This window comes from Mytilus galloprovincialis, chromosome 5 (assembly GCF_965363235.1).
Source record: "Mytilus galloprovincialis chromosome 5, xbMytGall1.hap1.1, whole genome shotgun sequence".
NCBI classification, from domain to species: Eukaryota; Metazoa; Mollusca; class Bivalvia; order Mytilida; family Mytilidae; genus Mytilus; species Mytilus galloprovincialis.
Genome location: NC_134842.1, coordinates 65072580 through 65099033, shown reverse-complemented (window position 1 = coordinate 65099033; position 26454 = coordinate 65072580). Strand labels below are relative to the sequence as shown.

The 26454-nt window shown below is 31.5% G+C and overlaps 2 protein-coding genes across 2 annotated transcripts; both read left to right on the top strand.

Moving 5' to 3' along the window:
* Window positions 1-5420: 5420 nt before the first annotated feature.
* LOC143074651 (fibrinolytic enzyme, isozyme C-like) lies at window positions 5421-9683 on the top strand. Its single transcript, XM_076250004.1, has 7 exons — window positions 5421-5483; window positions 5968-5984; window positions 6731-6897; window positions 7391-7475; window positions 7768-7960; window positions 8832-8968; window positions 9459-9683. The coding sequence occupies exons 1-7, from the start codon at window positions 5450-5452 to the stop codon at window positions 9627-9629; spliced, it is 804 nt and encodes a 267-aa protein (XP_076106119.1). The 5' UTR covers window positions 5421-5449; the 3' UTR covers window positions 9630-9683.
* A 6633-nt stretch (window positions 9684-16316) lies between these two features.
* On the top strand, window positions 16317-26191 carry LOC143074650 (trypsin-3-like). The gene is made up of 8 exons (XM_076250003.1): window positions 16317-16450; window positions 17818-17881; window positions 19067-19083; window positions 19630-19793; window positions 20939-21023; window positions 23096-23285; window positions 25448-25587; window positions 25964-26191. Exons 2-8 carry the CDS (start codon window positions 17845-17847, stop codon window positions 26132-26134), a joined length of 804 nt encoding a protein of 267 aa, XP_076106118.1. The 5' UTR covers window positions 16317-16450; window positions 17818-17844; the 3' UTR covers window positions 26135-26191.
* The last annotated feature ends 263 nt before the right edge of the window (window positions 26192-26454 follow it).

The following is a 26454-nucleotide window of genomic DNA, read 5'->3' as shown; positions in this document are numbered from 1 at the left end:
TATCGAGAAAGAGCAGGTGGTATTTCTTTTTAATTTTCATTTATTGCCTTAAAGAAATGCACTACGGAAATAACGGACCATATCCTACAAAGGGTTAAAAAGAATCGGATATCTAAATATAGTTATGATTTTTAATGTTCACAGCCTGTTACTATCTTATTTAGTATTTAGACACAAAAAATAACTCATTTTATATATTAGGATTGAAACTTTGTGGGCGCGTTAGTAAGAATAAAATCAATCAGTTGTATTAAAGTGAACAGAGAAACAAAAAGACTAAATAAAATACAAACACATGCTAAAACAAACACCTAAATGACTCCAGCAAGAAATTGTAAAACAAATTCATCTACTATATAAAACACAACATAGACAAATAAAGACTGAGCAATATTAAACAAACCTTGGGTGATCTCAGTTACTCCACAAGGTAAGCAAATACTGTTTCGTATGTGGCACCCGTCGTTTTGTTCATGTAAGTACAAGGTCGTTGATTGTCTAATTCAGTGGGAACACACGCTAACAAAATACCCTAAAAAACTCCAACAAGAAATTGTAAAACAATTTTATCCACAATACAAAACACAACATAGACAAATAAAGACTGAACAACATTAAAAAAACCCACCTTGGATGATCTCAGTTACTCTGCAATGGTAAGCAAATACTGTTTCGTATGTGGCACCCGTAGTTTTGTTCATGTAAGTAAAAGGTCGTTGATGGTCTGATTCAATGGGTCACATTCAATAAAAAGAAGATCTGTTGTCATGTGTTTTGCTTATTTCTGGTGTTTTGTAATGGTTCTCTACCACATGTGTACATTTTCACAAGTTTTGTAGTAAAACCATTAACACGTTTTACCGTATAAACATAAAACCTGTGAACACTAACACTATATTTAAATTTAAGTCATTAATGAACACTTCTCTTTATTCTTAAATACAGATTATTCATGCAGAGAGCCGATAGTCCTTTTTGGTAATTTTATCTGTAAGTAGATCGCTACCATGGTAAACTTACAGTGCTAATCATGTTTTCCGGTGTTTTTTTTTGGTTAAAGTGTTTGGACAATAATTTTTTTTTCTTTTTTTTTAATATAGTTTTACCAAAACGCAAAATAAAAAATAAAAATTAGGTGACAGTAGTTTACATTTGTTAAAAGACACAAATTGTTATTGGAAGTTAGTTACTGTGACTCCAAGCGGAATAAGAATTTGGACGACGAGTTTGGCCATTTTACTTGTTGGTAGACTTAATTCAAAGTGAAATAACAAAAATACCGAATGGATAGTCCTGCATCAAATGTCAAAATCAGAAGCTCAAAGACATCAAACGAATGGAAAACAACTGTTATAATCCTGACTTGGTACAGGCATTTCTTTATGTAGAAAATGTTTTAAACCCAAGTTATAAAGTTAACTAAACCTTTTACTTTTATGACAGTCGCATATAAGTAAATATTCACAACAATGTGTGAGCAGAACAATATACAATGTATCTTTAAAAACAAATAACTATTTCAACAAAGAAATACAATTAGACACAAAGACACCCTTTAGGCAAAGAACGTTAATTAACATAAGCAAAGAGAACGACTGAGATACAAAAAAAAAAACCTTTTGAATTTAAAGCTTCCAAAAAAGGTTAAATATCTGCTAACGTGTAAACCCTCATTCACGGTTCAATATCAAAAACAGTTCTTATTCAACTGCACCAGACACGCATTTTGACTATTGATATCTATTGATATCTATTGATATCTATTAAGGCCAATTTGTCTCAAAATCTCAAACCTTATACAAATTTTTTAGGGGTGATAAAATGAAAATAGAAGCGACGGTATATCAAGATTTCGACCAGTATGCGACTTTGTTGATATAATTGTATATTGTCTTAATACTCATTTTTGCTTTATTACTACAACGTTGAGTGTAAATAAACTCATTATAGATACCAGAACTAAATTTTGTACATACGCCAGACGCGCGTTTCGTCAAAACTCATCAGTGACGCTCGAATCCAAAAAAGTTTAAAAGGCCAAATAACGTACGAAGTTGAACATTCAGGACCAAAATTCCTAAAAGTTTGGCCAAATCCAGTTAAGGTAATCTATGCCTGAGGTAGAAAAGCCTTATTATTTCAAAAATTAAAAATTTTGTTAACAGCTAATTTATAAATATAACCATATCAATGATAGTTCATGTCAGCACACAAAGTGCTGACTACTGGGCTGGTGATACCCTCGGGGAAATAAATCTCCACCAGCAGTGGTATCGACCCAGTGGTTGTAAATAGACTCATCATAGATACCAGGACTAAATTTTGTATATACGCCAGACGCGCGTTTCGTCTATACAAGACTCATCAGTGACGCTCTAATCTAAAAAAGTTAAAAAGGCCAAATAAAGTACGAAGTTGAAGAGCATTGAGGACCAAAATTCCTAAAAGTTTTGCCAAATCCAGCTAAGGTAATCTATGCCCGAGGTAGAAAAGCCTTAGTATTTCAAAAATTCAAAATTTTGTAAACAGTTAATTTGTAAATATATCCATATCAATGATAATTCGTGTCAGCACATAAAGTGCTGACTACTGGGCTGGTGATACCCTCGGGGAAATAAATCTCCACCAGCAGTGGTATCGACCCAGTGATTGTAAATAAACTCATCATAGATACCAGGACTAAATTTTGTATATACGCCAGACGCGCGTTTCGTCTATACAATACTCATCAGTGACGCTCGAATCCAAAAAAGTTAAAAAGGTCAAATAAAGTACGAAGTTGAAGAGCATTGAGGACCAAAATTCCTAAAAGTTCTGCCAAATCCAGCTAAGGTAATCTATGCCTGAGGTAGAAAAGCCTTAGTATTTCAAAAATTCAAAATTTTGTAAAACATAATTCCTTTTTTTTCTGCCAAGAGAAGATGATTTACCCAAACACTTGGACGTCAAATGACAAAAAGCCCACACTTGCCTATAAGTTAGCAAAATTCATTTTGATAGGTCAAGTATATATACAAGCCACATTGTAAATATTATAAAGCACAGTCAATTTTATAATACACAGTAGAATAATAACAAATAAATATGAAAATATTGTAAAAAGACTGCATTTATTTTTTATTCCTGTTTTTATGACTTTGAAACTTTGCTCGCTTCAGTATAACTGTCGTGGATGATATATTTGGTCAAAACAGGGGATTTTGTATCGTTAAATGAAAGTGATATTTGCAATGAGGGTCGATTGAAAACAAAACTTTAGGACAAAGGAGATGATTTCAGCTTTCCAATTGTGAACTTTCCATTTCTAAGTAGCAACATTCCAGCAGCACCTGCAAACGGTGTATATATCTACCAATTGATACGATATTCCCGGGCTTGCATGTCCTATCATGATTTTCTTGATAGAGGGCTGCTACTCACAAGGAAGCTATTAAACCAAGAGTTCCAAATGGTGAAGTTGACATCATCACTTCGTAAATTTTACGGACGCCATCACGAGTTGGTTGACCGTTATGGAATAACCGTTTCGGATATGTTCCTTACGTCGTAACTACCATCCCTTTCCCTGTAATGAATGTGACCTACCGAATTAGACTATTTACCGGATTTGTAATCACATAAGCAACACAAAGGTTGTCAAATGTGGAGCAGGATCTGCTTAACCTTCCGGAGCACCTGAGATCACACTTAGTTTTTGGTGGGGTTCGTGTTGTTTATTCTTTAGTTTTCTATGTTGTGTCATGTGTACTATTGTTTGTCTGTTTGTCCTTTTCATTTTTAGCTATGGCGTTGTCAGTTTATTTTTGATTGATGAGTCCCTCTGGTATCTTTCGTCCCTCTGTTAGATATGCTCGATTCAGCTAAAATAAAATGCAGTATTGTTCAGTTAATACATATGCACTAAAGAATATTTTTCGGATTTGTTATAACATGAGCAACACGACGGGGGCAACATGTAGAGCAGGATCTGCTTACCCTTCCGGAGTACCTGAGATCACCCTAGTTTTTGGTGGAGTTAGTGTTGCTTATTCTTTAGTTTTTCTATGTATACTATTGTTTGTCTGTTTGTCTTTTTTATTTTTAGCCATGGCGTTGTCAGTTTATTTTCGATTTATGAGTTTGACTGTCCCTCTGGTATCTTTCGTCCCCATTTCAAACATATATAGTACGCAGAAATATTCTAGTCAATACTTATTCATGTTTAGTTCTTCTCCTATAACTGTCACCCTGTTAACAGGACATGTACGTTTTCTCACGAAACTTAGGTGTGTATTATATTTTCAAACACTTTTTGTGCACGATATTTTGATCTCTAGACGTATCATTTAGATTTTCTTTCTGGGTGTGAGTGATGGTAATTATTAGTAAATCACATACTCCCGTAGCCGTAAGTCTCTATTATCTTAATGTTTCTCTCTTCAAGTTGTACCGGAGAGCCGTGAGTGTATTCGACAAAGATGCAATAGGTGGTCAACAGTAATTAAAAATGTTTCGAATGATAAATAATATTTCTATTGTAGTCATTTGTACTTCTCTGAAAAGTTTCTTTATATTGATTTCCAAACTTTGATGACATTTTTTCGATGTTATGTCATTTTATGAAGTCACTGAAACGTGATTTCTACTTCATGACATGTGTAACATGTGTTCTTATATTTCTTGTTTAACGATAACTATTTTCTTAATCAAAGAGGTAGCTTAGGGTAACATTTGTTTCTAATTTACCTACAGTGTTGATGTGATTTATCCAGTTGCATAAGTGCACACAATTCAAGCAAGAACTCTTTTTAAAAACATAAAAATCGTTCTTAAATTTTAAAAACAGAATTTGTGTTCTTGTGCACCTTTCCTTCATCGATCTTTTTACAACATTAACTTCCTTGTCTTTCACAGTGTTGCCACGTGTTTTTATTAAAAAAAGGGTAGTATAAACAGTTTGTAAGACACATCAGGAATACATAAATCAAACTGAACGTGTAGTTGAAATACAGGCAAAATACGCATACAGGAAAATTTTCTTTGCTTTATCTGGTAAGAAAAATTTTATTCTATTTAAATAAAATGTGAAATTTGATATTCAATTTGCAATTTTACGAACCTTCTAAATATATATTTTGTTTAACTTTTTATTATAATACATGAATATTTAATTTTTAAAGAGTTTGTAAATGACTGAGTTTCTCAATTTTAACAAAAAATGCACTGTATAATAAAATTGAGAATGGAAATGGAAAATGTGTCAAAGAGACACCACCCGACCATATAACAGGTAACAGCAGAAGGTCACCTATAGGTCTTCAATGCAGCGAGAAATTCCCGCACCCAGAGGCGTCCTTCGGCTAGCCCTTAAAATAATATATATGTATTTGTTCAGTGATAAATATGAATTACATAAGAAAACTAATTCTGTATCGATAATTTTTTTTAGATATTCCAAATAGATTTCAAAATGAGAAGTCTCCAGATAGCAATCTTCCTTACAGGTAATGATTTTGATTTGTTATGGAGATTCGCTCTTCTTGTTTTTGATTTTATTGCCAGATATCTGAATCCTTTGGTTTTATCCATGTAGTTACATTAAAAACGTCTACTTCTTTTTCCCATAATTGGATAACATATACTAGTAGTTTGAAATGTAATCTTTAAAATATTTATAAAATCCTTTAAAAAAAAAACCTGTTCATTTTAAGTATGTAAATTCTAGAAAGAAGTTTTGAAAAAATAATAAATTAATTTGTTATTTGTTCTTCATTTCATGCTCTGCTAGCGTTAGATTATTGTATCACAACCTTGTGAGACTAATTAAGAAAATAAATGCTGTCAGTATGTTTCATTGTGCAGCCCCACTATAAAATGCGAATTTAACTGCTCGCTTTCCTTTTTTAAAAAAAGATATTGTGAATAGAGGCTATAACCCTGACCGTTTCAAATTGTAATTCTTTTATAGTAAAACGTTATTCTTTTCAGTTATATTGCCTGACATGGTAAATATAGTGTTGTCTTTCTATGATATATATGTAGTTACTTGTGCATGTGTAAAGATAACATACATCCGTAAAAAAGGGGAGTTTACAGTCATAGGCTTTGCTTCTAAATATTTGCCTATTTTGGCTAAAAAATCCTAAATTCTTACCTATATCGGCTCAGTCACACAGTGTTATGAGGTCGTGTTTAAATGACAATGTTATAAACAAAGTATCCCACAATAAGTTGTTTTTACGGTGAATGTTTGGGCTAAAATAACTTCGGGAATATAATTAATAGGCAACCGAATTTTTAGCACGCAACGTATTGTTTCATTTGAAGAGCAAAACAAGGACGGAATACAACAGAACGGAACACTAGTAAAAACAAAACCCGAACGAAAACAAAACAAAGTTCGGACAACTAATAATTTTTTTATTCGAGCGCACCAATGAGTCTTTTATAGACGAAATGCGTGTTTGGCGCAAATATAAAATTTCAATCCTGGTATCTATGATGAGTTTATTAGCAACATGAACATAACTTTTAATTGACAGTGACAGTGACAGGAGTGCGCCCATCGTGTTATGATAAGTGAAAAAGAAAAATAGTGACATACTTTGTTACATTTTATCGATGATGTTAATATTTTTCTACCATCAACTATAAAATAATTAAGTTCTAGGTGTCATTCAAAAAAATAAAGGAAGGTAATTTATTTTGAATACTATTTTTAACAATACAGCATTTTTCCTTATTTTAAAAGATAGTCGTCGGTATAGTTGGTGGAAAAGATGCAAAGATAGAAGATTTTCCCTACGTTGCACAAATTCAACAACGCGAGAAACAAAAGGATCCATGGACAAATTTTTGTACAGCAGTAATACTGTCTGAAGATTGGATAATAACTTCTGCACTTTGTCTACAAGCACCGTATGTAATGCCATATTGTTACCTTATTTTAAGAAAAATAATACGTTCAGATATAACATGTACTTTGATAACTTATATCAGCCTTATAACATACATTGTAAAAAGGCAAAATAATTTGCATCAACTCCAATTGTTTCATGTGCAAAAACTGTCAAATCTACATCAGTTTTTTTCTGATAAAAGACTTCGATGAGCAATGCCTTGGGAGAAAAAAGGCATTAAGATATAATTGAGAATATGTAACAGAAAGTAAATATGCATTACAAAAGGTATACATTTGCAACTCACAGTAATCAGCAGTGCATAGATATTAAGCAAGATATAGATTAAAAATGTTGTAATTTATACAATTTATCAAATGAAATATGTGTTCATCAAATCTGCCAATAAACGTGAACTAGTAAATCTTCTGATATAAAGCCCAATTGAGTAATATTGCATTTGACATGTCTATCTCAATTTTATAAACAAATCAATGTTATTGTGTTTTCAGAATGATTAACAGACGGGTTCTGGCTGGATTTGTGGATATATCAGACCCAAACAAACAAATAAGAACAATCAAACACGTCAAGAGGGTAAGAATTTAAAATTTAACTCCGAACATATATGCAGGATACTCTTTCCCTTCTGGAGCCTCAAGTTTTTGGTGATGTTTGTGTTGCTCATTCTTTAGTTTTCTATGTTGTATGTTGTGTACTGTTGTTTGTCTCTTAATCTGTTTCTTTTGTTTTTGCTATTGCGTTGTCAATTTGTTTCCGAGTTATAAGTTTAAAAGTTTCTTTTGGCCTCTTTCGCCTCTCTCTTATGCAAACGTTGGCTTTTTCGAATAGAAAAATATACGTCATATACACATTTTTATCCTTCTAGCATCCACATTTTGATAGAAAATTCAAGATCGACAAAGATGATGCCGTATTTGAGAATGATATTGCTGTTCTTGAACTAGATACTCCATTCACTTTTGGACCCACTTGTAATAAACTACCTTACTCAACAAGTAAAGATATTGTTGATAAAAACAGATGTAGAATATCCGGATGGGGCGGGATTGACATCAATGGTGAGTTACTTTGAATCGTTCGATAAAATATTGTTATATACATATATATATATATAGGAAACACTACATTACAATGTCGTCCAGTTTCTGATATTTTCACCATAGTTTAAATGTATGTAACAACTTACACAATTTTAGTATACACACCTCCATCATAAACAGATAAATCTAAAAGTGTGTGTATTCACAGAACATTGATTATACTATAAGGTAGAGTTAACTCGAAATCCTGTGTTAACAAGAATATGGTCAATAAGTCACCATTATTCGCTTGCACTATCAAACTTTCATTTTTAACAAATACGTGAACTATTACCTAAACCCTGTGTTGATATATATATAAATTTGATTCTTGTCTATTCGTTTTTGATGCGTTTTGTTATTTGATTTTGCCAGTTGATTATGGACTTTCGGAATTGATTTTCCTCTAAGTTCAGTATTTTTGTGATTTTACTTTTTTCTCAAACTATTTTAACTTTCAATTATCATATTCATGTTCTGTTTACCAATGAACCCGGTTTATAACTCTTATATTCATGTATATAACAGTTCAATCCAAGGTATGCATATTTGATAAAAAAAAAACAAAAAAAACAAAAAAAAAAAAACAAACATAAAACAAAACTATAGCTGACGAAAACTAAAAATTTAATCTGACATGTATGGCTGGATGGACACATAATGCCACCTCGCTGTCATGTACAAATATTAGGATTACAATGATGGGTTGATAATATTTTGTAACGTTTGTTTATATGCTGTTTTAAAGTTATCTATGTTGTGTGTTATGTGTTGTGAACTGTTATTTGTATTTTCGTTTTTTCTTGTCACTGTAATAACACTTGATTATACGACAAAATGTATTCCACAGAAACGGACGCAGAGATCCTGCAGTATACAGACATATCCGTTTTAACGCTTGATGAATGTGATCAACTAACAGAGGCCCCTTTGGTCAATTCTCAAATATGCGCTATTGACAAAAATCTGGAAAAACAAGCTTGTTATGTGAGTAGATAGACATACAGAGATATTATTTTAATCTATACCATGTAAAGTATTAAGCATAATTATGCGACAGCGAAGTGACTTCTATTGCATGCATACATATAACTCAAGACTTATAAAAAGTTTTTATGAAATAAACTGTACATGTGCTTTTTATTAGGTTTTTGATGGTAATGTTAATGTTTAAAACTACTTTAAAGGATAAGTTGTTAAAGGGAATCCATGATAAAAAGTACGATTAGTTTGCAAGTCTAGTGTTTCAGTTTATTATGTTTTGTTCATTGGAAGAATTACATATCTCTTACATTGATATTTGAAGATTTGAAGAGTGACCAATACGGTCCAAAGTGAGCAAGAAAAACATTTTAGAACGACTGCAATTGATATGGATTACTCTTATAGTTTATTCAGACACTCTTCTAATAATTAGATAAAGTATTCTTTATTTGTATTCAAATTGTATTTTGATACATTATACACTATTTTTCAGGGTGACGGTGGTGGACCTTTGACCTGTCTTGCAGGGAAAACTCGTGTTCTATGTGGTCTTTTCTCGTGGTTATATACATTTTGCGATGGAGACAATCCGTTCGCTTATACAAATGTTACTCATTACGCTTCCTGGATTAAGCGGGAAACTGGAATAGAAGGATTCCCGTGACGTTTACAGATGGACCAAAGCTGATAAGAAAATTCACTGAAATAAAACATAAAAATCGCAACGTTTTGTTTTGTGTTTCATATGAAGTTAATAATATGCACTGGTATATACTAAGTACAATATCTTTTGAATACTAGAGTAATTCTGCCCCTATCAAATTTGGACATCTACATACATCTTATGGCGATAAAATGATGTATGAACCATTTCTTTTTAATTTTTGATATATGCATCAAAAGTGCAAGACATTTTTTTCTAAACTCAACAATAAAAAATGAATTACACAAATGATGTAAAACTCATCGAAATAGCTCGCTGATCTTCTGTACAATTTGAGTTTTTCTGTTCAGAATTTGATGAACTTTTTTTTTCAGGAACATTTCAGATTGTTTATTTCCTCATTGTTTCAAGCAGTTTCATAGCAAATGCAAAAGTCTTTAAAGAGTTATATATGTCAAACCACATCATCTATCAATAGCCTTTCCAATTTTACACTGGAAATTTTACAAAATTACTCCCCATATAACATGTTTGAGTGAATTGTAAATTAAATTATAAAAGGAATCTGAACATGCTAATTGTCAAACAAAACAACACATCGCATACAATACACATATGCGACCATTTGATGATACAAGGCTTGAAATGTAATATACCATTTTTTGGTGCGGTTTGTGTTGCTTAGTCTTTAGTTTTCTAAGTTTTGTCTCCTGTACTATTATTTGTCTGGTTGTCTTTTTATTTTTAGCCATGGCGTTGTCAGTCTATTTTCAATCTATGAGTTTGACTGTCCCTCTGGTATATTTCGTCCCTCTTTTATAAACGAAATACTCATCAGTTAAGCTAGAATCAAAAGCATTTTTAAAAAGTCCAAATGAAGAACTTAGTTACAGAGCATTCAGGACAAAGGTATCATAAGCATAGTAGCCAGTACTTTTGCGTTGATCTGAAATAACAATTATATGGCAATTTCAAATTAAATGTTAACATAACCTTTTCACAATCTGATGAATTAGGTAGCGTTGTTTTTTTTTTTAAATATACATGTTTTCGATAAAGTCATTGAGGTGTATTTTCGATTTCTGTCAACAATCACAGCATGAGCAATATTGATTTTTGTAACACTTGTTTCTATATTGAATTTTAAATGTAAACGTTGAAATATCCGCTGTTTAAGAGGTAAACCAGGGTTATGCAATATTCAATACTGTCTACATGTAAACATATAATGTGCCTAAAAGCATATGGAATTACCTGAATAGTTTAATAACAGATTTAAAACAACATTAAACAATATGTTCTACAAATTTAAAAATCATAACACAAATACAGTATAATTGTGTTCATTAACATACATATGTGTTCGATGAAATCATTGAGGCGTATTTGCTTTTTTTGGCAACAATCGCATCATTAGCTATAGAGATTAATATAACATTTGTTTCTATTCTAACTCTAAAAGGTATACGTTAAAATAACCAGTGTTTAAGAGGTATACCATTGTTATGCAATTGTAAAAAGCAATTTTGATTTGATATGATGTAATGCTGAATGACCAAGAAAACTATGGACTGTAGAAGGTTTTGGAATGACTCTTAATCTTATCATCCATATTTCAATTAAATTAATAAGGTTAAGAAAAATTAAATCTTAAAAAAGTGATTAAATTTTGCAGTTGTAACGTCTCATGGCTAGTGTACAACACTTACATAACTGTATTGTAATTAGTTCTCGAATACAAAAGACAACATTCAAGCAGAAATCATCTGAACAATAATCCTAGTACAAATTCATGCTAACAATAGACATATAAGAACACATATAAGTTTAAGATACGACCATCCGCTAAACACTGGTGCTATTGAATATTCCCGATTTTCCTTATAAATCTGACTACATTGTACATAAATACACATCAACAGTTGTGAAAAACAACCGACTGTCATATTCCTGACTTGGTACAGGTATTTCCTATTTAAGGAAATGGTGTCTTAAACATAACACAAACATAATAACGTAGATCAAAATGAATAAAACATAAGGATACAAAAGTCAACATTGTGTTATATTCCTAATCTTTATATAAATAAACATATGTGTCAACAACGAAATTAAATGGCATATAGACAAGGCATATCGGCAAAAAAAAAAAGACAACAATAAAAAAAGACCACCGGACAACAAAAAACACATCAGCAGGGTGTTTACGCATTAGGCCACTTCAAAATGATATTACCAAAAATGAAGTAAACAGTTACGGTTAAAAATGTACAGAGACAAATAAAAGAATACGTCTATAACATGTTATGAAGATGATTAATAATGTCAGTACATAAAATCTATACTTCAAGACCATCATGCATTATTTATGAAGTTGATACGGAAAATTCATCAACAACTAATTCCGATGAAATATCTCCTAAGGTGACGATTTATAAAGTCTGAGTAGCAGATTGAAGGTTTTTAATACTGAATGAACTGGGAAATGTATATCCCACATGAAGCTGAGTCTGTATTATTGATACTAATTAGGTTGCTGGATATTTATAACTTCAAAATTTAAAATCATGTTGTTTGTCATAGACTATGGTACTGAAATGACTGCTCAGGTGAAATTCTAGATTCAAAAATAAGGCAATTGGCATCTTTCTTAACAGTTTATTTTGATTTTTCTTGAGAGGCGGTTACTTTTATAAGTCGATATATTGGGCTTAGTACAACATGTACAAATGTAAGAACAAACCAATCATAAAAAATATTTTTTCTATAATTTCATACTTTTAAGTTGAAATATATTATTTCATTGAACAATAAAAGTGTCTACAATATTTTTGAATAAGTACTTAGTAAGTTAATATATACTATAATTAACTAGAAATAAACCCTTTTCATCGTGTTAATTGACTGTAGTTTAAAGTACCCTTAAATGACCAGTGTCAAACCAGGACAGTGCTATGGATCAGAATATGGTTATCGTTCTGAAACACCTAATAACTCCCCAATAATTGGTGCGGTTCGTCATGCTCAGTTTTGAGTATTATTAGAAAATGTGGTTGATTTGCATGTACCAATAATTTGCATGTAGTATCAACTACCATAATTTTCGAACTCTCTAGCAGTAAATGAATGTAAGAATGAATGAATGAATGAACTAGTGTATGCATAAATGTAAAAATAAATGTATATTCCTAAAAATGTGTCAATGATAGTATATATTGTAAATATCCAATATAGAATAGTACTAGGGTATTAGCTATTCATTTTTTTTAATAAATTGTTATTGAGAAAAATTGTTTTTCCCGAAAGTCTTCCCTTTAAAATATATGATTGATATTGTCATCTTTGTTTTCCGTTGTAAAATTGATTATACAAAATAAAAAAAAAAATAAAAAAAAAAAAATACTCACTAGAAAGTACATGTACGTTTATAGTAAAGCAAGATATTTCATTGGATCGTCAATAGCCAATAGGAAACTTTATTAACTTCCTGTTTAGTTTTTCTACCAAGTTATCAACAACTTTTCCTTGAATTATTATTTTATATTTTTCAAAGTCAGTTGTTTGGAAAATAACCAAACAAATATTACGTGTCAACAAATATATTAAAACTTTCTGTTACTTTAATTGATTTTCAAAGGAATATGTTTTCTTTGAGTCAATATAACCAAGAACAAAACGCAATAGTTACAATTTTTATCTGCTCATAGTAAAATAAAACTGTCTGTAATCACAGCAGTGCATATTTAACCCTATACCAGCCTTTAACTAAATGAAGATGTGAAACTAATACAATATCCGGTGTGCCAGTGTCCTATAGCCATTCTTCCCCCATGCCAATTTTTTCAGGGGGAAAACTGGATCGATCCATTTTTCCCCCGGAAAAATTGGCATGATCCAACTTTTCCCCCTCAGTGTTATGGGGGGAAAACCAGGATCAAGCCAATGTTTCCCCCTAATATCACGAAAAGCTAATGTTTCCCCTCAGAATTATAACGTCACCGACGTCAATTCCAAAATTTTATCCAAAAATGAAAAGAGCAACATTTTTTTTGTAAATTATTTTACCGGTACGAAGTTATTGTATTAATATATATGTGTTATATATATACATGTTTATATTTTATTGTTGTCTGTTTGGTATTAAATTCATAATTAACCAATATTAACTGTACTACATGCTCCTGACTTCGGAATTGCACATAAGGAAGGTGGCGACTTTAAACAGTCCCCCCCCCCCCCCAAAAAAAAAAAAAAAACTAATCCAGCCTTGGGGAGAACACCTTAAGAACAAAATGTAAAATATCAGTTGCCATTGGCTTCACTAAAAATGTTGGTATGGTGCACAATAATCACTTACCACCGGGATAAGAGTACTCTCAGTTACTGAAAGCCAATACAAAACCAATTACAACTAAAAACAATCATGTTCTCAAAGACTGGTTGTTGTTTGATAACGAAATGACTACTAACGATTTGCTTTGTATGAGACATTGCTACATTTCATATACAAAAAGCATGCAGAGACAGCTAGATATTAACTGGAAAACCATGTTTATTTAGTATGGTGGTGAAATGACAGTTTTTCAACCCGAGATAGATAAGACTGTCTTATCTTTAAGCTTTACTGTCATACTAGCCTGGTGTCAGAAAAACTAAACCTGCAACGTCAATTGTTGTGGCAATACATATCCAAAATGTTTCTTGGCTTATGATAAATCCTAACGAAAACTTTTTGGCATTTGAAAGCATTAGGTTATAAGTAAGTATTATACACCTACAGTAAGTTTTCAGGTCAAAAGAATGCATGTAAATGTCAGCATAATGCAGATTTGGAATATCAGACAAAATAACACAACAATTACAGACGGACTGATGAACATGTAGACAGACGATGAACACATTGACACAGTATAATATGTTAGACATATAAACCGACTGGTAGACATGAATAGACAGATTGGTGGGCACATACACAGACTGATATATTAGACAGAATGATGGATACGTAAAATGACTGGTAAACATGTAGACTATTGAACACGGAGACAGACTGGTGGACATGTAGGCAGACTAGTAGACACAAAGACGGACTAGTGAATATGAAGACTATTGAACATACATACAGACAGTTGGACACATAGACAGACCGATGAAAATGTAGACGGATAAGATAAGATAATATAAGAAAATTTATTTTAAGTCGGGTTACATGAAATACTACAAAAATAAGCTCTGTCGAGCTTTTTGCCGACATTAATAACAATAACAACACATACAATATTAAGACATATAGGACATATACAGCACACACAATAGACAATATCGAGACAGCTATATTGCATAAGTATAAACAAAGTTCATATATATAAAAGCAAGCACAAGCAATTATAGCACTAAACTAGGTTATAAGCACATGCAAAGCAGACAAATAAATAAGCTAAACTAGTTCTAAAAGTAGCATAAAAAACATTAAAAAAATAATAAAATAAAAAGCTTTAAAATTTGCAAGAACCACATCTGCATGAGTTGCCTTTCCAGTTGTTGATCATACTTTTAAACTGGTACAATGTAGACGGTTTAGAAGACAAAGACAGACTTGTGGAAATATATCCAGACTGCTAGAATGTAGACAGACTATTATAAAAGACTGGTGGAAATAAAAGCAAACTAGTTGACACATAAACGACAGAATGATGAACATCTATAGACAGACTTGTGTTAATGTAAATTGACAAAAAATATTTGTCAGCGGAAAAAATATAATTTTGACCCCGTTGGATTTAATTTTCAGACTTGTATAAATATAACGAAATCCATTAGATTGGGGGAAAGATTGGCATGGGGGAAAAGTGACTATATGTATACGTTTTGTCAAATTTTCGCGGGGGAAGAATGGCAATGATCCAAAATTTCCCCGGTGGAAAAAATGGCATGGGGGAAGAATGGTTATATAACACCGGTGCCCAACCATCTAATAACCGCAAACAGTTCTGTAACTATGTAACATACCAACCAGCTATTAAAGTCGTTTGAAAAATAGTTGGTTCATTAAGTAAACTCAATACGAAAATAAAAAACATCGAACACAAAAAAAAACCACACAAATAACTTAGCTTATCGTACCTGCAGTAAATAAAACATAGTCGAAAGACAAGAACTACAAATAAAACCTTCATGTTTCCAAGACAAAATATCAATTAGTATTCCACAGGATGTACTGTAAACTTCATGTATGTCATTAACAATCTAGCAAAAAATGAGATTGGACATGGCCAAAATATAGTCTAATTCATTGTATAGCAATACATATTTAGTTCAACCTTAGTATGTTAGTGTCGATGAAAACAATATTCAAACATTTTATCGATAAATTCATTGAGACGAATCGGCTATTTCTGTCGCAGCATGAGAAACATCGATTAATGTAACACTTGTTTCTATTTTTATCTACAATGTACTCTTTCTATAGAGGAACCAAGGGTTCTTTAATCGAAATGCTAATTATATTTAAAGTAGTTTAAAAATGAATAATAATTTTCAATATCTCATCGTAATCAATTCACCAAAAGCACACATGTAGCTATTTCATGTATTTGTGAACCCTAAACAGCTGGTTAATCTCAAGTTGTATAAAAGGTTACGTCATGTCCCCCATCTTAACCCTATTAAGCGACCTTCCAAGTCTCTAGAACTTTTATCTTAAGACACGATCCGGTAAACGACCTTTACTTTTCAGAATATAAAACACAACCTCACGTATCTTGTGGAGAAAGACGGTTTTTAACAAAGACTCGCACAAGGAAACGTTTTTCAACAATTTGGTAAGTTATTTTATACAAATAAACTCATCATAGATACCAGGACTAAATTTAGTATATACGCCATTAAGCTATTTGTAAAAATATATGAGAAAATGTTGAATAAACAAGATTACAATAACATGATATAATAGTTTTAACAAAAAAGCCAATGTACATAATCGATTATAACTTTATTACTGTCATTATTTGATTAATTACTGTTGAGGTTTACAGCTAAAAGCAACACATTCTAAATTATTTTTATTTAATATTGGCTATTAAGTAAAAACTATATGATTATTGAGTAAATTAAGACTTGTTAATATAAAAATAAAACTCTTACAAAGGCTTTAATTTGTTTTTAAATTCACTTTTTTGTTTATTTGTTCGTAAACTATACACGGTTGTTCATTTAATGTGACAAAATCGGTTGGAATTAAAGTATAAAATTTGATGTCTATTTTTTACACGTGTACAGGAGTTCAATGTATAACTACAATCAAATTAAAGACGGTGCTATATACAGGACTATAAACACACAGACGTGTAAAATTCGTAAAACGTGTTTTAAAAATATAAAGAAAAATATATTAAACATTTATAAAAGTAGAAAATCGAATGAACAGAAACATGATGGAGAGATTGGGTGTGTTGTAAGTGAAAGATAAATCTTGCTATGCATGTGCATTTGTCGCTAAATGAACATACGCTTACTAAGTTATGAGATGGAATAATTAGTTATCAAAGATACCTGGCTTATAATTTGATACGCCAGACGTGCGTTCCGTCTACATAAGATAATAAAATAAATCAAAAATTTAGATCGGATGTTCAAAATCGGTACAAAATTCAGAGATACATTTAAACCACATTGTTTTTATGTTCTACACGAAGAAGAAAACAGTCAACATCATTACCGCAGTAAAAAATACAACTGTTCCAATATATATAATGGGAAAAGAATGTATTTAGATACAACTAATTTTTAGTTACATATACATGATATAGTTGTTAAATCTTATATCATTTTGTTTTTGAATTTTTATTATTTGATTTGATTTTGATGACATTTTTTTTTATGAATACAAATATAAAAATATTAGAACTACACTGTCATGACACAATATCCGGTTTACAAAAAAAAAAAAACCAAAAACAAAAACACTATTCGCAAGTAGTAAAGACATGTGTTTCTTTGTTGTTCTGCTTTTGCTCAAATTACATTGCTTCATTCAAATATAGTTCGTTGAACGTAAGACATGTAAGGTTAATATCAGTTAAATCGATTTTTTAATTGGTTATTTAATGTTGCTAATTTATTTGTATTTACTGAGATTTGAAGACCAAGTCTTGTCGGAATAATTAATGTCAGATCAAATTTGTTTTAGCTATCCCGATAGTAGACTGCACTGAAAATGTACACAATATTTAAACTGGCTGTCATCGTTACAGGTAAAGTTTAAGTTTCTTTCTTGGAAAGGGAATATCATACAATTTTTTCCAGTGCCTGGGGGAGATTTGAAGATTTGTTTACCCAAGAAAAATTATATTTCACGAAGGTATCGCCCAAGGAAAATATGACTGTTCGAGGATGAACAAATCTTCATATCTCTAATAGCCAAGGGAATTGAATGTTTTATTCCACTGCCTATATATGTACTTATATGTAACTCTTGAGTATAAGATATTAATTTACATAGCTGGGTTCTTATCCGTTTGTTTTTATAACTAAACAAAACATATACAATGATAATCGCCACCGATTTAAAGTTATGTATTTATTCATTTCTGTTTGTTGTTAGATCTGAAATAATTCATAAAAAACAATATTAAAATTGAGAATGGAAATGGGGAATGTGTCAAAGAGACAACAACCCGACCAAATAAAAAACAACAGCAGAGGGTCACCAACAGGTCCCCAATGTAGCGAGAAACCCCCGCACCCGGAGGCGTCCCTCAGCCGGCCCCCAAACAAATACACAGCAGTCCAGCGACAATGAACGCCACACCAACCCCCAAACTGCACACAAGAAACTAAAATTAAAACAATACAAGACCAACAAAGGCCAGAGGCTCCCGACCTGGGACAGGCGCAAAAATGCGGCGGGGCCAAACATGTCTGTGAGACCCCAACCCTCCCCCCACACCTCTAACCAATGTAGTAAAGCAAACGCATACTTAGTCTATCTATATCAAAACTTTTTAAAACATTAACCGCGGGTAACGTCGTACCAGGCAATCCCGACATTCAGAGGGGAATATGTAACTCAGAAGGGAATATGAAGTTTTGTTCGATGTCACTTGGTATAGTTTCACATGTTGATTTCGCTATCAAAATGAACATGCTGTTCAATAATATAATATGTAGGTTATGTTTTTATATTCAATTTGTTCAAAATACGAAAAAAGAAACATGTATTTCTGATCACTATTTATTATTTAAAATATTGAAAGACAATTAAACATTAATTTGTGAAGTGTTAACAGTGGTAAAGAACAAATGATTTTGATTATACATCTTCAAAGTGAGATGTACAACTAATTCAGAACTTGATAAGCTCTACGTGCTATATATTAATCATATATAAACCAATGTATCATCAATGTTTTAATTACATCGGCATTTCTTTTTTTCAGCTTTTTTGCCCGACAAGGTAAATTAATGAGGGATTGTTTTTCTGTGTGTTTATTCTGTGATAAGAAGGTCTTGCTTTTGTGTCATGAAATATGTATTTACAAATACTGAACAGAAAGTTGGTAAATGAAAGCTATTTCAAAAACGTACATAACACCAAAATTTATAGATTTGTGTTGTTTATTTGTTTTAGAATTTTTAATATGATTCTTCCAGTTATTTCATTTTCATTATAACACATTTCACCTCTTTGGCGATATTGATAAGGGTTGTTATTGAATAATCGTATATCTTCATTTTAGCAGAAAATAGAAGTTTATAAATTTTCCTTATTAACTAATAGTTGGAAGACTAGTTGTATATGTTGTGCACCCTTACATTGAGGCTTCATCAATGTAAATGTAGTATATGTACCATCGTATATTTGTTTAAAACCCTTTTAGTTTTACACATTCTACTTAAAAAGTAATCAATGTTACACATCGTTTTATAGAATTTTTAAGTCAAGCGGCAATTATCTTCTAATCATAATTAAAAAAAGAAAATAATATGTTTTATTATACAGACTACCCAGATAGTTGCCGGAAATGATGGAGCTATTGAGGATTTCCCCTTTATCGCAGAAATTGAACAGCGTCCAAAACGTCAGGAACCCTGGAGACATTGGTGTGGAGCTGTTATTATCTCAGAAACTATGCTTGTTACTTCAGCAGCCTGTCTTAGAGGACCGTATGTTATTTAAATGTTTTCCTTGGACATAGTTTATTATTTCCATGTTATCTTTTTAACATATGTTACCAGAATGTACTTGGGGCCGCCATCTCTATTTATTTAATAGTATGAACAGAATCATCTTGTATGTATATACCATTTGTATCTTATGTTTAGGATGCGTTCCCGTCATCATACTAAGCTCAAGTATGCACCAACTCAACTTATGTTGACAAAATTACTTCGCCTTTGTTACAAAAGTACGAAGATTTTTCCCTTGTTTTTGTATAAAACTAGAAGTTAAGCTTTCAAAATAGATTTATTCCAGTACCAAATTATGTTCTTTTTCGTGATTTTAATGTTGAAGTTCAAGTCTATAAATGTTTGTTATTGTTACATGTTCTGTTGGGTTCGTAGGAAGTGTGTTTGAATCCCCCTAAACTCTTTTATCCCCTCGCATTTAAAAAAAGAAAGAAAACCAATTAAAACTGTTTTACTTTTTATGATACTTCAAATAATATTTGCATTAAACCTAATTATACATTGAAGAAAATAAAATCAACATGATCTATTAGCTGAATGGCTTCGAAAAATAACTCTAAACGCATGGAACTATAAATGATATTGTTTGCAATTGAACGAATTGTCAGCATAGTTTAGTCAATCTAGCAAGAGATGGTATCTTTAAGAAGATACCATTTTGAACAGTTAGGCTTATATGTTGTTATGACGCCGAATCTGTCTGTTCTTGTTATGTTATCATATAGATATTTTCAATTTCAATTGAATAAAAATTTTACACTCTGGTTGGATTGCTTTGTCTTCAGTTTGAAGTTGTATGTTTTTCATCTAAATCATTAAAAAGGTGATTTTTGAAGAAAACAAATGAATTATTTGCATTGAAATTAAAATTCAGACGCCTCCAATTTACTAGCCACTATCTATTCAGAATTTAATTGGTGTCTTCTAAATGTTGCGTTATTGAAGAAACAATTAGTTATAAAGCTATTCTGCCAAAAAATGCAACCATAATTAACACAATGTAACAGTATCTCTTCAGAGAAAAAATATATTTACTAATATATTTTTTCGGGGTAAATAAAGGTCTTAATAGCTGCATATAATCAGGTCAAATTTATGAACTATTATAATTGAATTTTCAGAATGGTAAACAGGCGAGTAAGGTGTGGCTTCGAGAATTTTGCAGATCCAAATAAACAAATAAGAACTATTAAACACTTCAAAATAGTAAGTATCTGTTATAGGTATTGTAATTCTTGTTCAAAGTGAAGTGCATAATATGCATGTTCATTTATATAGAATTGGAATTTAATAAAAGAAAAAAAATATTAATGAGACCCAAAAAGTCCTTGACCCAGACAACAGGTTGTTATTGAACTGCAAGTGGTTTTCTGTTTATCTACGTTTCTGTTTATATTCACCATATAACCAATTGTAGTCTTCAGAGGTTAATTTGCTGGTGTTAGTCTGAAAACGCAAAAATTGCTTATACATTGTGATCCGTTAAATTTTACTCTATAAGCCGCTGTAAGCATGAGAATCAAAGTCATATCAGGAAAACAAATTGTCAGTTAATACCTCTTAAATTTAGTTGCTAACATTGTTAAAACTTGAAATAACTAAATTGTTCAACTGTTTCATATCTTAAAGAGTACTTCATGTACCAATAATTGTATAACACATTATGACATTATTTTGAAAATATATTTGTCTGTTTGTTTCTTTGTTTTTCATAAGAAGATCTGGTATAATTGCCAATGAGACAACTCTCAATCAGAGGTCAAATGAAATAGAGGTTTATAACAACTGGTGACTGTACAAAATTTAAAATGTAACTATACCCACAATGGCATGACTTCATAGTTAGTTATAAAAGACCCCGAAATGACATGCTAAGCAATCCAAACAAGAAAACTCATGTCATGATTTATTAGCACTAATACCACATCTTCCTATATCTATAAAAGAATTATCAAAATAGAAATACGATATACAACAAACGACAACCACTGCATTACATGATCCTGACTTGAGACAGGCAATACAGAATAAATACAATCCGTTAAGTTTTCAATTATCCTACTGTGTTCCTAGTGGTACAATGTTGTCAATATGCCGCAACGAATTGCATTCATATCTTCCCAATTGATAATGTCGTGAGCCCATAGTCAGTTTGAAGCTATCGCATCAGCCTGAAAAGACTGACATTTAACGGTAAGGGACGTATTTATAAAGCACCTTCAAAAGCTTTGTTCTAATGATTTAACTACTGTGTAATAGACTAAATGTTATTATTACTACACACTATCACTCAATATGTGTACTTTTTCTCAGCTCACTATTGACTCCTACATAACCTGTTAGAATGAATGTCCTAAATATTGGCATCTTGTGTATGTAATATAATAAATATCAATATAAATGTTATTTTAAACAAGTTATTAAAAATAAAACTGGAAATCAACATCAAATTTAGAAAACCTCTAATTTCCTTTCACCGCCTAATTTCATGATGTTAGTTGAATTATATTTTAATTTAATGTAACTATCTTTTTTTTTTAGTTAATTTTTTCATAATTCAACCTTTTTATTATGATTTAAAGACTTATTGTGCATTATATATTACCTTAAGAAATAAATTTCAAACACTTGATAATATGACTAAACCTGTTCATGTTATGTAAACATGGGAACTAAGCTTACTCCATGCAGGCATGGACGAAGGAAACTACCTTTAACTTCATACATGCTTGCATGGACTAACACATAAGGCAAATTCCATGCATGCATGGACGATGGCAACTCACGTTAACTTGGTACATGCTTGTATTGAATAACACAACATACTGAGTCAATGCTTGCATGAACAAAGGCAACTAATGTTAACTCCATCTATGCTTGCATGGACACTCCGCCCATGCTTGCATGGACTAACACAACAGACTTAGTTCTTGCATGCATGAGCTAAACTAATTTTACATAAACATCGGAAATTATTCAATTGTTCAAGCAGACTTAGTCCATGCAAGCATGGACTAAGTTAACGTTAGTTGCCTTCGTCCATGCATGCATGGAGTAAGCTTAGTTTCTATGTTTTCATGTTTACATAACATGAAAAGATTTATTCATACTATCAAGTGTTTGCAATCTATTTCTTAAGGTACGTTATAATGCACAATATGTTTTTAAATCCTAATTAATACCTTGTTTATATTATCCCTTTTTACATCTCAGCCTTACAATGTTCAATTGATGTGCTACGTGAATCTATTTCTTTAATATATTAATTTATATTGCAGTTTCCACATTTTGATAGGAACGTCAACGACGACATTGGCGTTCAATTTGACAATAACATAGGTGTTATTGAACTCCATACTCCTCTTAAATTTGGACCTAGATGTCAAAGTATCCCTTATACAACAATAAAAGGTAGTGATGGTTTTAAAAACTGCCAAATATCAGGATGGGGATATATTGATGCTAACAGTAAGTGACATAATGTGAATAGTACGGTTGTTGTTATTGGTTGAAGAATGTTCGTTAATCTGTTTGACAATAACAAGCTTTTTAAAAGATCATTGCAAATAGACAGTTTATAGATAAAGAGTTTGGCGGGAAATGATTCTCTGTAGATTTTTATAAACTTAACATTGGATCATTTTTTTTAAATTATGAAAAATAACAAATATTTTATATTTTTTTTATATATGGCTATTAAAAAATATGTAATAAAGTTATTAAAAGAAAAGTAGATCTTAGTTACACAAATATTTACTTGCAACACATGGATAATCCAGAGAATTCTGAATATCTGACAAAAATCAAAACAAAAAGGAGCGAGCATTCTAAATTCTCTACGAGATACATGTATAGAAAAATCAATTTATATTCAAAACATATCAAATGAAAAAGAAGTCAACAAGTTCTGTTATTCCGCTGTCATAAACACGTACGTTTAAAACAAATAAGGTTATAAAGTTGGAATACTTTTGAAATATTTCCTGTCTACAAAACTAAGGAATTTCTTATCCCAGGAATAGATTACCTTAGCCGTATTTGGCACAACTTTTTGGAAATTTGGATCCTCAATGCTTTTCAACTTCGTACTTGTTTGCCTTTATAAATATTTTGATTTGAGCGTCACTGATGAGTCTTGTGTAGACGAAACGCGCGTCTGGCGTACTAAATTATAATCCTGGTACCTTTTATAACTATTTACACCGCTGGGTCGATGCCACTGCTGGTGAACGTTTCGTCCACGCGGGTATCACCAGCCCAGTAGTCACCTCTTCGGTGATGACATGAATATCAATTATGTGGTCATTTTGACAAATTTCCTGCTTACAAGACTTTGAATTTTTCGAAAAACTAAGGATTTTCTTATCCCAGTAATAGTTTACCTTAGCCGTATTGGCACAACTTTTTTGAATTTTGGATCCTCAATGCTCTTCAACTTCGTACTTGTTTGGCTTTATAAATATTTTGATATGAGCGTCACTGATGAGTCTTGTGTAGACGAAACGTGCGTCTGGCGTACTAAATTATAATCCTGGTACCTTTGATAACTATTTACACCACTGGGTCGATGTAACTGCTGGTGGACGTTTCGTACCCGCAGGTATCACCAGCCCAGTAGTCACCACTTCGGTGTTGACATGAATATCAATTATGTGGTCATTTTTATTAATTTCCTGTTTACAAAACTTTTAATTTTTCAAAAAACTAAGGATTTTCTTATCCCAGGAGTAGATTACCTTAGCTGTATTTGGCACAACTTTTTGGAATTTTTGGATCCTCAATGCTCTTCAACTTCGTACTTGTTTGCCTTTATAAATATTTTGATATAAGCGTTACTGATGAGTCTTGTGTAGACCAAACGCTCGTCTGGCATACTTAATTATTATCTTGGTACTTTTGATAACTATTTGATCAATACTTTAGTTTGTCTATGATGATGTATATAAATAGCACATCTGACTATAGGTTAGGTTTTTCATACTTCATAACTTAAATGTGATGTTCATGATTTGTTGTCCGAAGATGTAGAAAACAATAAGTGTTTTGGTATAAAGAAATCATTCGCTATTGCCAAATATGGTTGCATCAGAATTTCAATGATCGATATGAACATAAAATGAAGCATGATCATCAATTTGTAATTTCTGCTTGAGTTGTTGCTCCTTAATTCAATAGGACTATGCACGATGTGATCACATTTCAACCACTGATGTACCTAATACTGTGAACCAACCAATTTTCGCGAGTTATTTATTTTCGAGACATTTGCGAGTAGAAAAAATAACGCAAATATAAATCGCCGCGAATATGTAAACTTTGGTGTTTTCTTATTTATCTTCAGAAAGACAATTTTAAAATCTCGAAATTAAATCGCTACGAAATGGGTTAGAAAAGGCTAAACGCGAACTACAGTACAGTATCCGTAAAAACAATATGTTGGTTTACATTATGTGGAAGATTTCAATAAATGTAAGCTAACAGCTGATATACTCATTGAAATAAGACTGCATCCTTACGTTAAAATTTTGTATCTGCAAATCTTCTTTGTAAGTTGTGCAAATACAATTCATGATAAGCTACTCAAAAATTGCAAATGTTAACAAATCATAATGATTATATTTATTGCACAGAAACAGAGTTACCAGACACTCTCCAGTTTGCAGATATTTCAGTTTTATCCAATACCAAATGTAATGACCTAGTAGATCCTATAATACCCAAGACTCAAATATGTACTTACGACTTCGATAATAAAAAGCAACCCTGCAATGTAAGTATAAATATTTTGATGTCATATGAAACAGCACAACTGGTCTGATTCATAAGCGTTTAAACAGTGATATATTGTTAGTATCTTGACAACGTCGACATCCACACACTTGACATAATAAGGAAAACGACTGTATTGATAACTGTAAAAATGTTAATGGAACTAAATCAGTACATCTCAATTGTGAAAAGTATATATAATAAGATAATATTCGTCTGTATTAATGTCATTCAAAACGTCTTTTCGTTGAATGAATAAATGCTACATTTTACATTATTTACTAGTATATGAAATTCTATATCTTATGAAAATAATATTTTATAAAAATAATTTTAGAAATGATTTAAATTTGATGAAATTGAAATTCTATTTTCAGGGTGATGCTGGTGGACCTTTGACATGTGAAATAAATGGACGTCGTGTTCTTGTCGGAGTGTTCGCATGGTTATTTAACGAGTGTGATGCTAAAAACCCGTCTTTCTATTCACATGTTGCCTATTATACTTCTTTTATTGAAAAATGGACTGGTATAACAGGAATTCCTTAAGTTTCAGAGCTAAACTTACGATGTGTAAAAAATATAAAAATAAAAGAATAAAAATTGCTTGTAGTTTTTTTCTGGTAGAAATAGCAAACTAGGCACTCTTAACTTGATACCAGTCTGTGCAATAGCACAACTCACAATATTGAATAATTGAAAAAGATGTTCGTAAACTATTTTAGAGTATTTCTTGTAAAGAAATCTTATCCATCATTCAGGACAAAACATTATTTACGTTTATCCGAAATTGAGATTTAAAATATGGCGGGAAAAGGCTGACTCGGACTTTTACCTTATATTTGCATTGGTATTATAAGGTCTCAAAA

Coding starts and splice junctions, on each gene's coding strand:
- LOC143074651 (XM_076250004.1), top strand. CDS start 5,450: ATGAGAAGTCTCCAGATAGCAATCTTCCTTACAG. Junction 6,898..7,390: donor GCACTTTGTCTACAAGCACC/GTATGTAATGCC, acceptor TTGTGTTTTCAG/AATGATTAACAGACGGGTTC. Junction 8,969..9,458: donor TGGAAAAACAAGCTTGTTAT/GTGAGTAGATAG, acceptor ACTATTTTTCAG/GGTGACGGTGGTGGACCTTT.
- LOC143074650 (XM_076250003.1), top strand. CDS start 17,845: ATGTACACAATATTTAAACTGGCTGTCATCGTTACAG. Junction 23,286..25,447: donor GGGATATATTGATGCTAACA/GTAAGTGACATA, acceptor TTTATTGCACAG/AAACAGAGTTACCAGACACT. Junction 25,588..25,963: donor ATAAAAAGCAACCCTGCAAT/GTAAGTATAAAT, acceptor TTCTATTTTCAG/GGTGATGCTGGTGGACCTTT.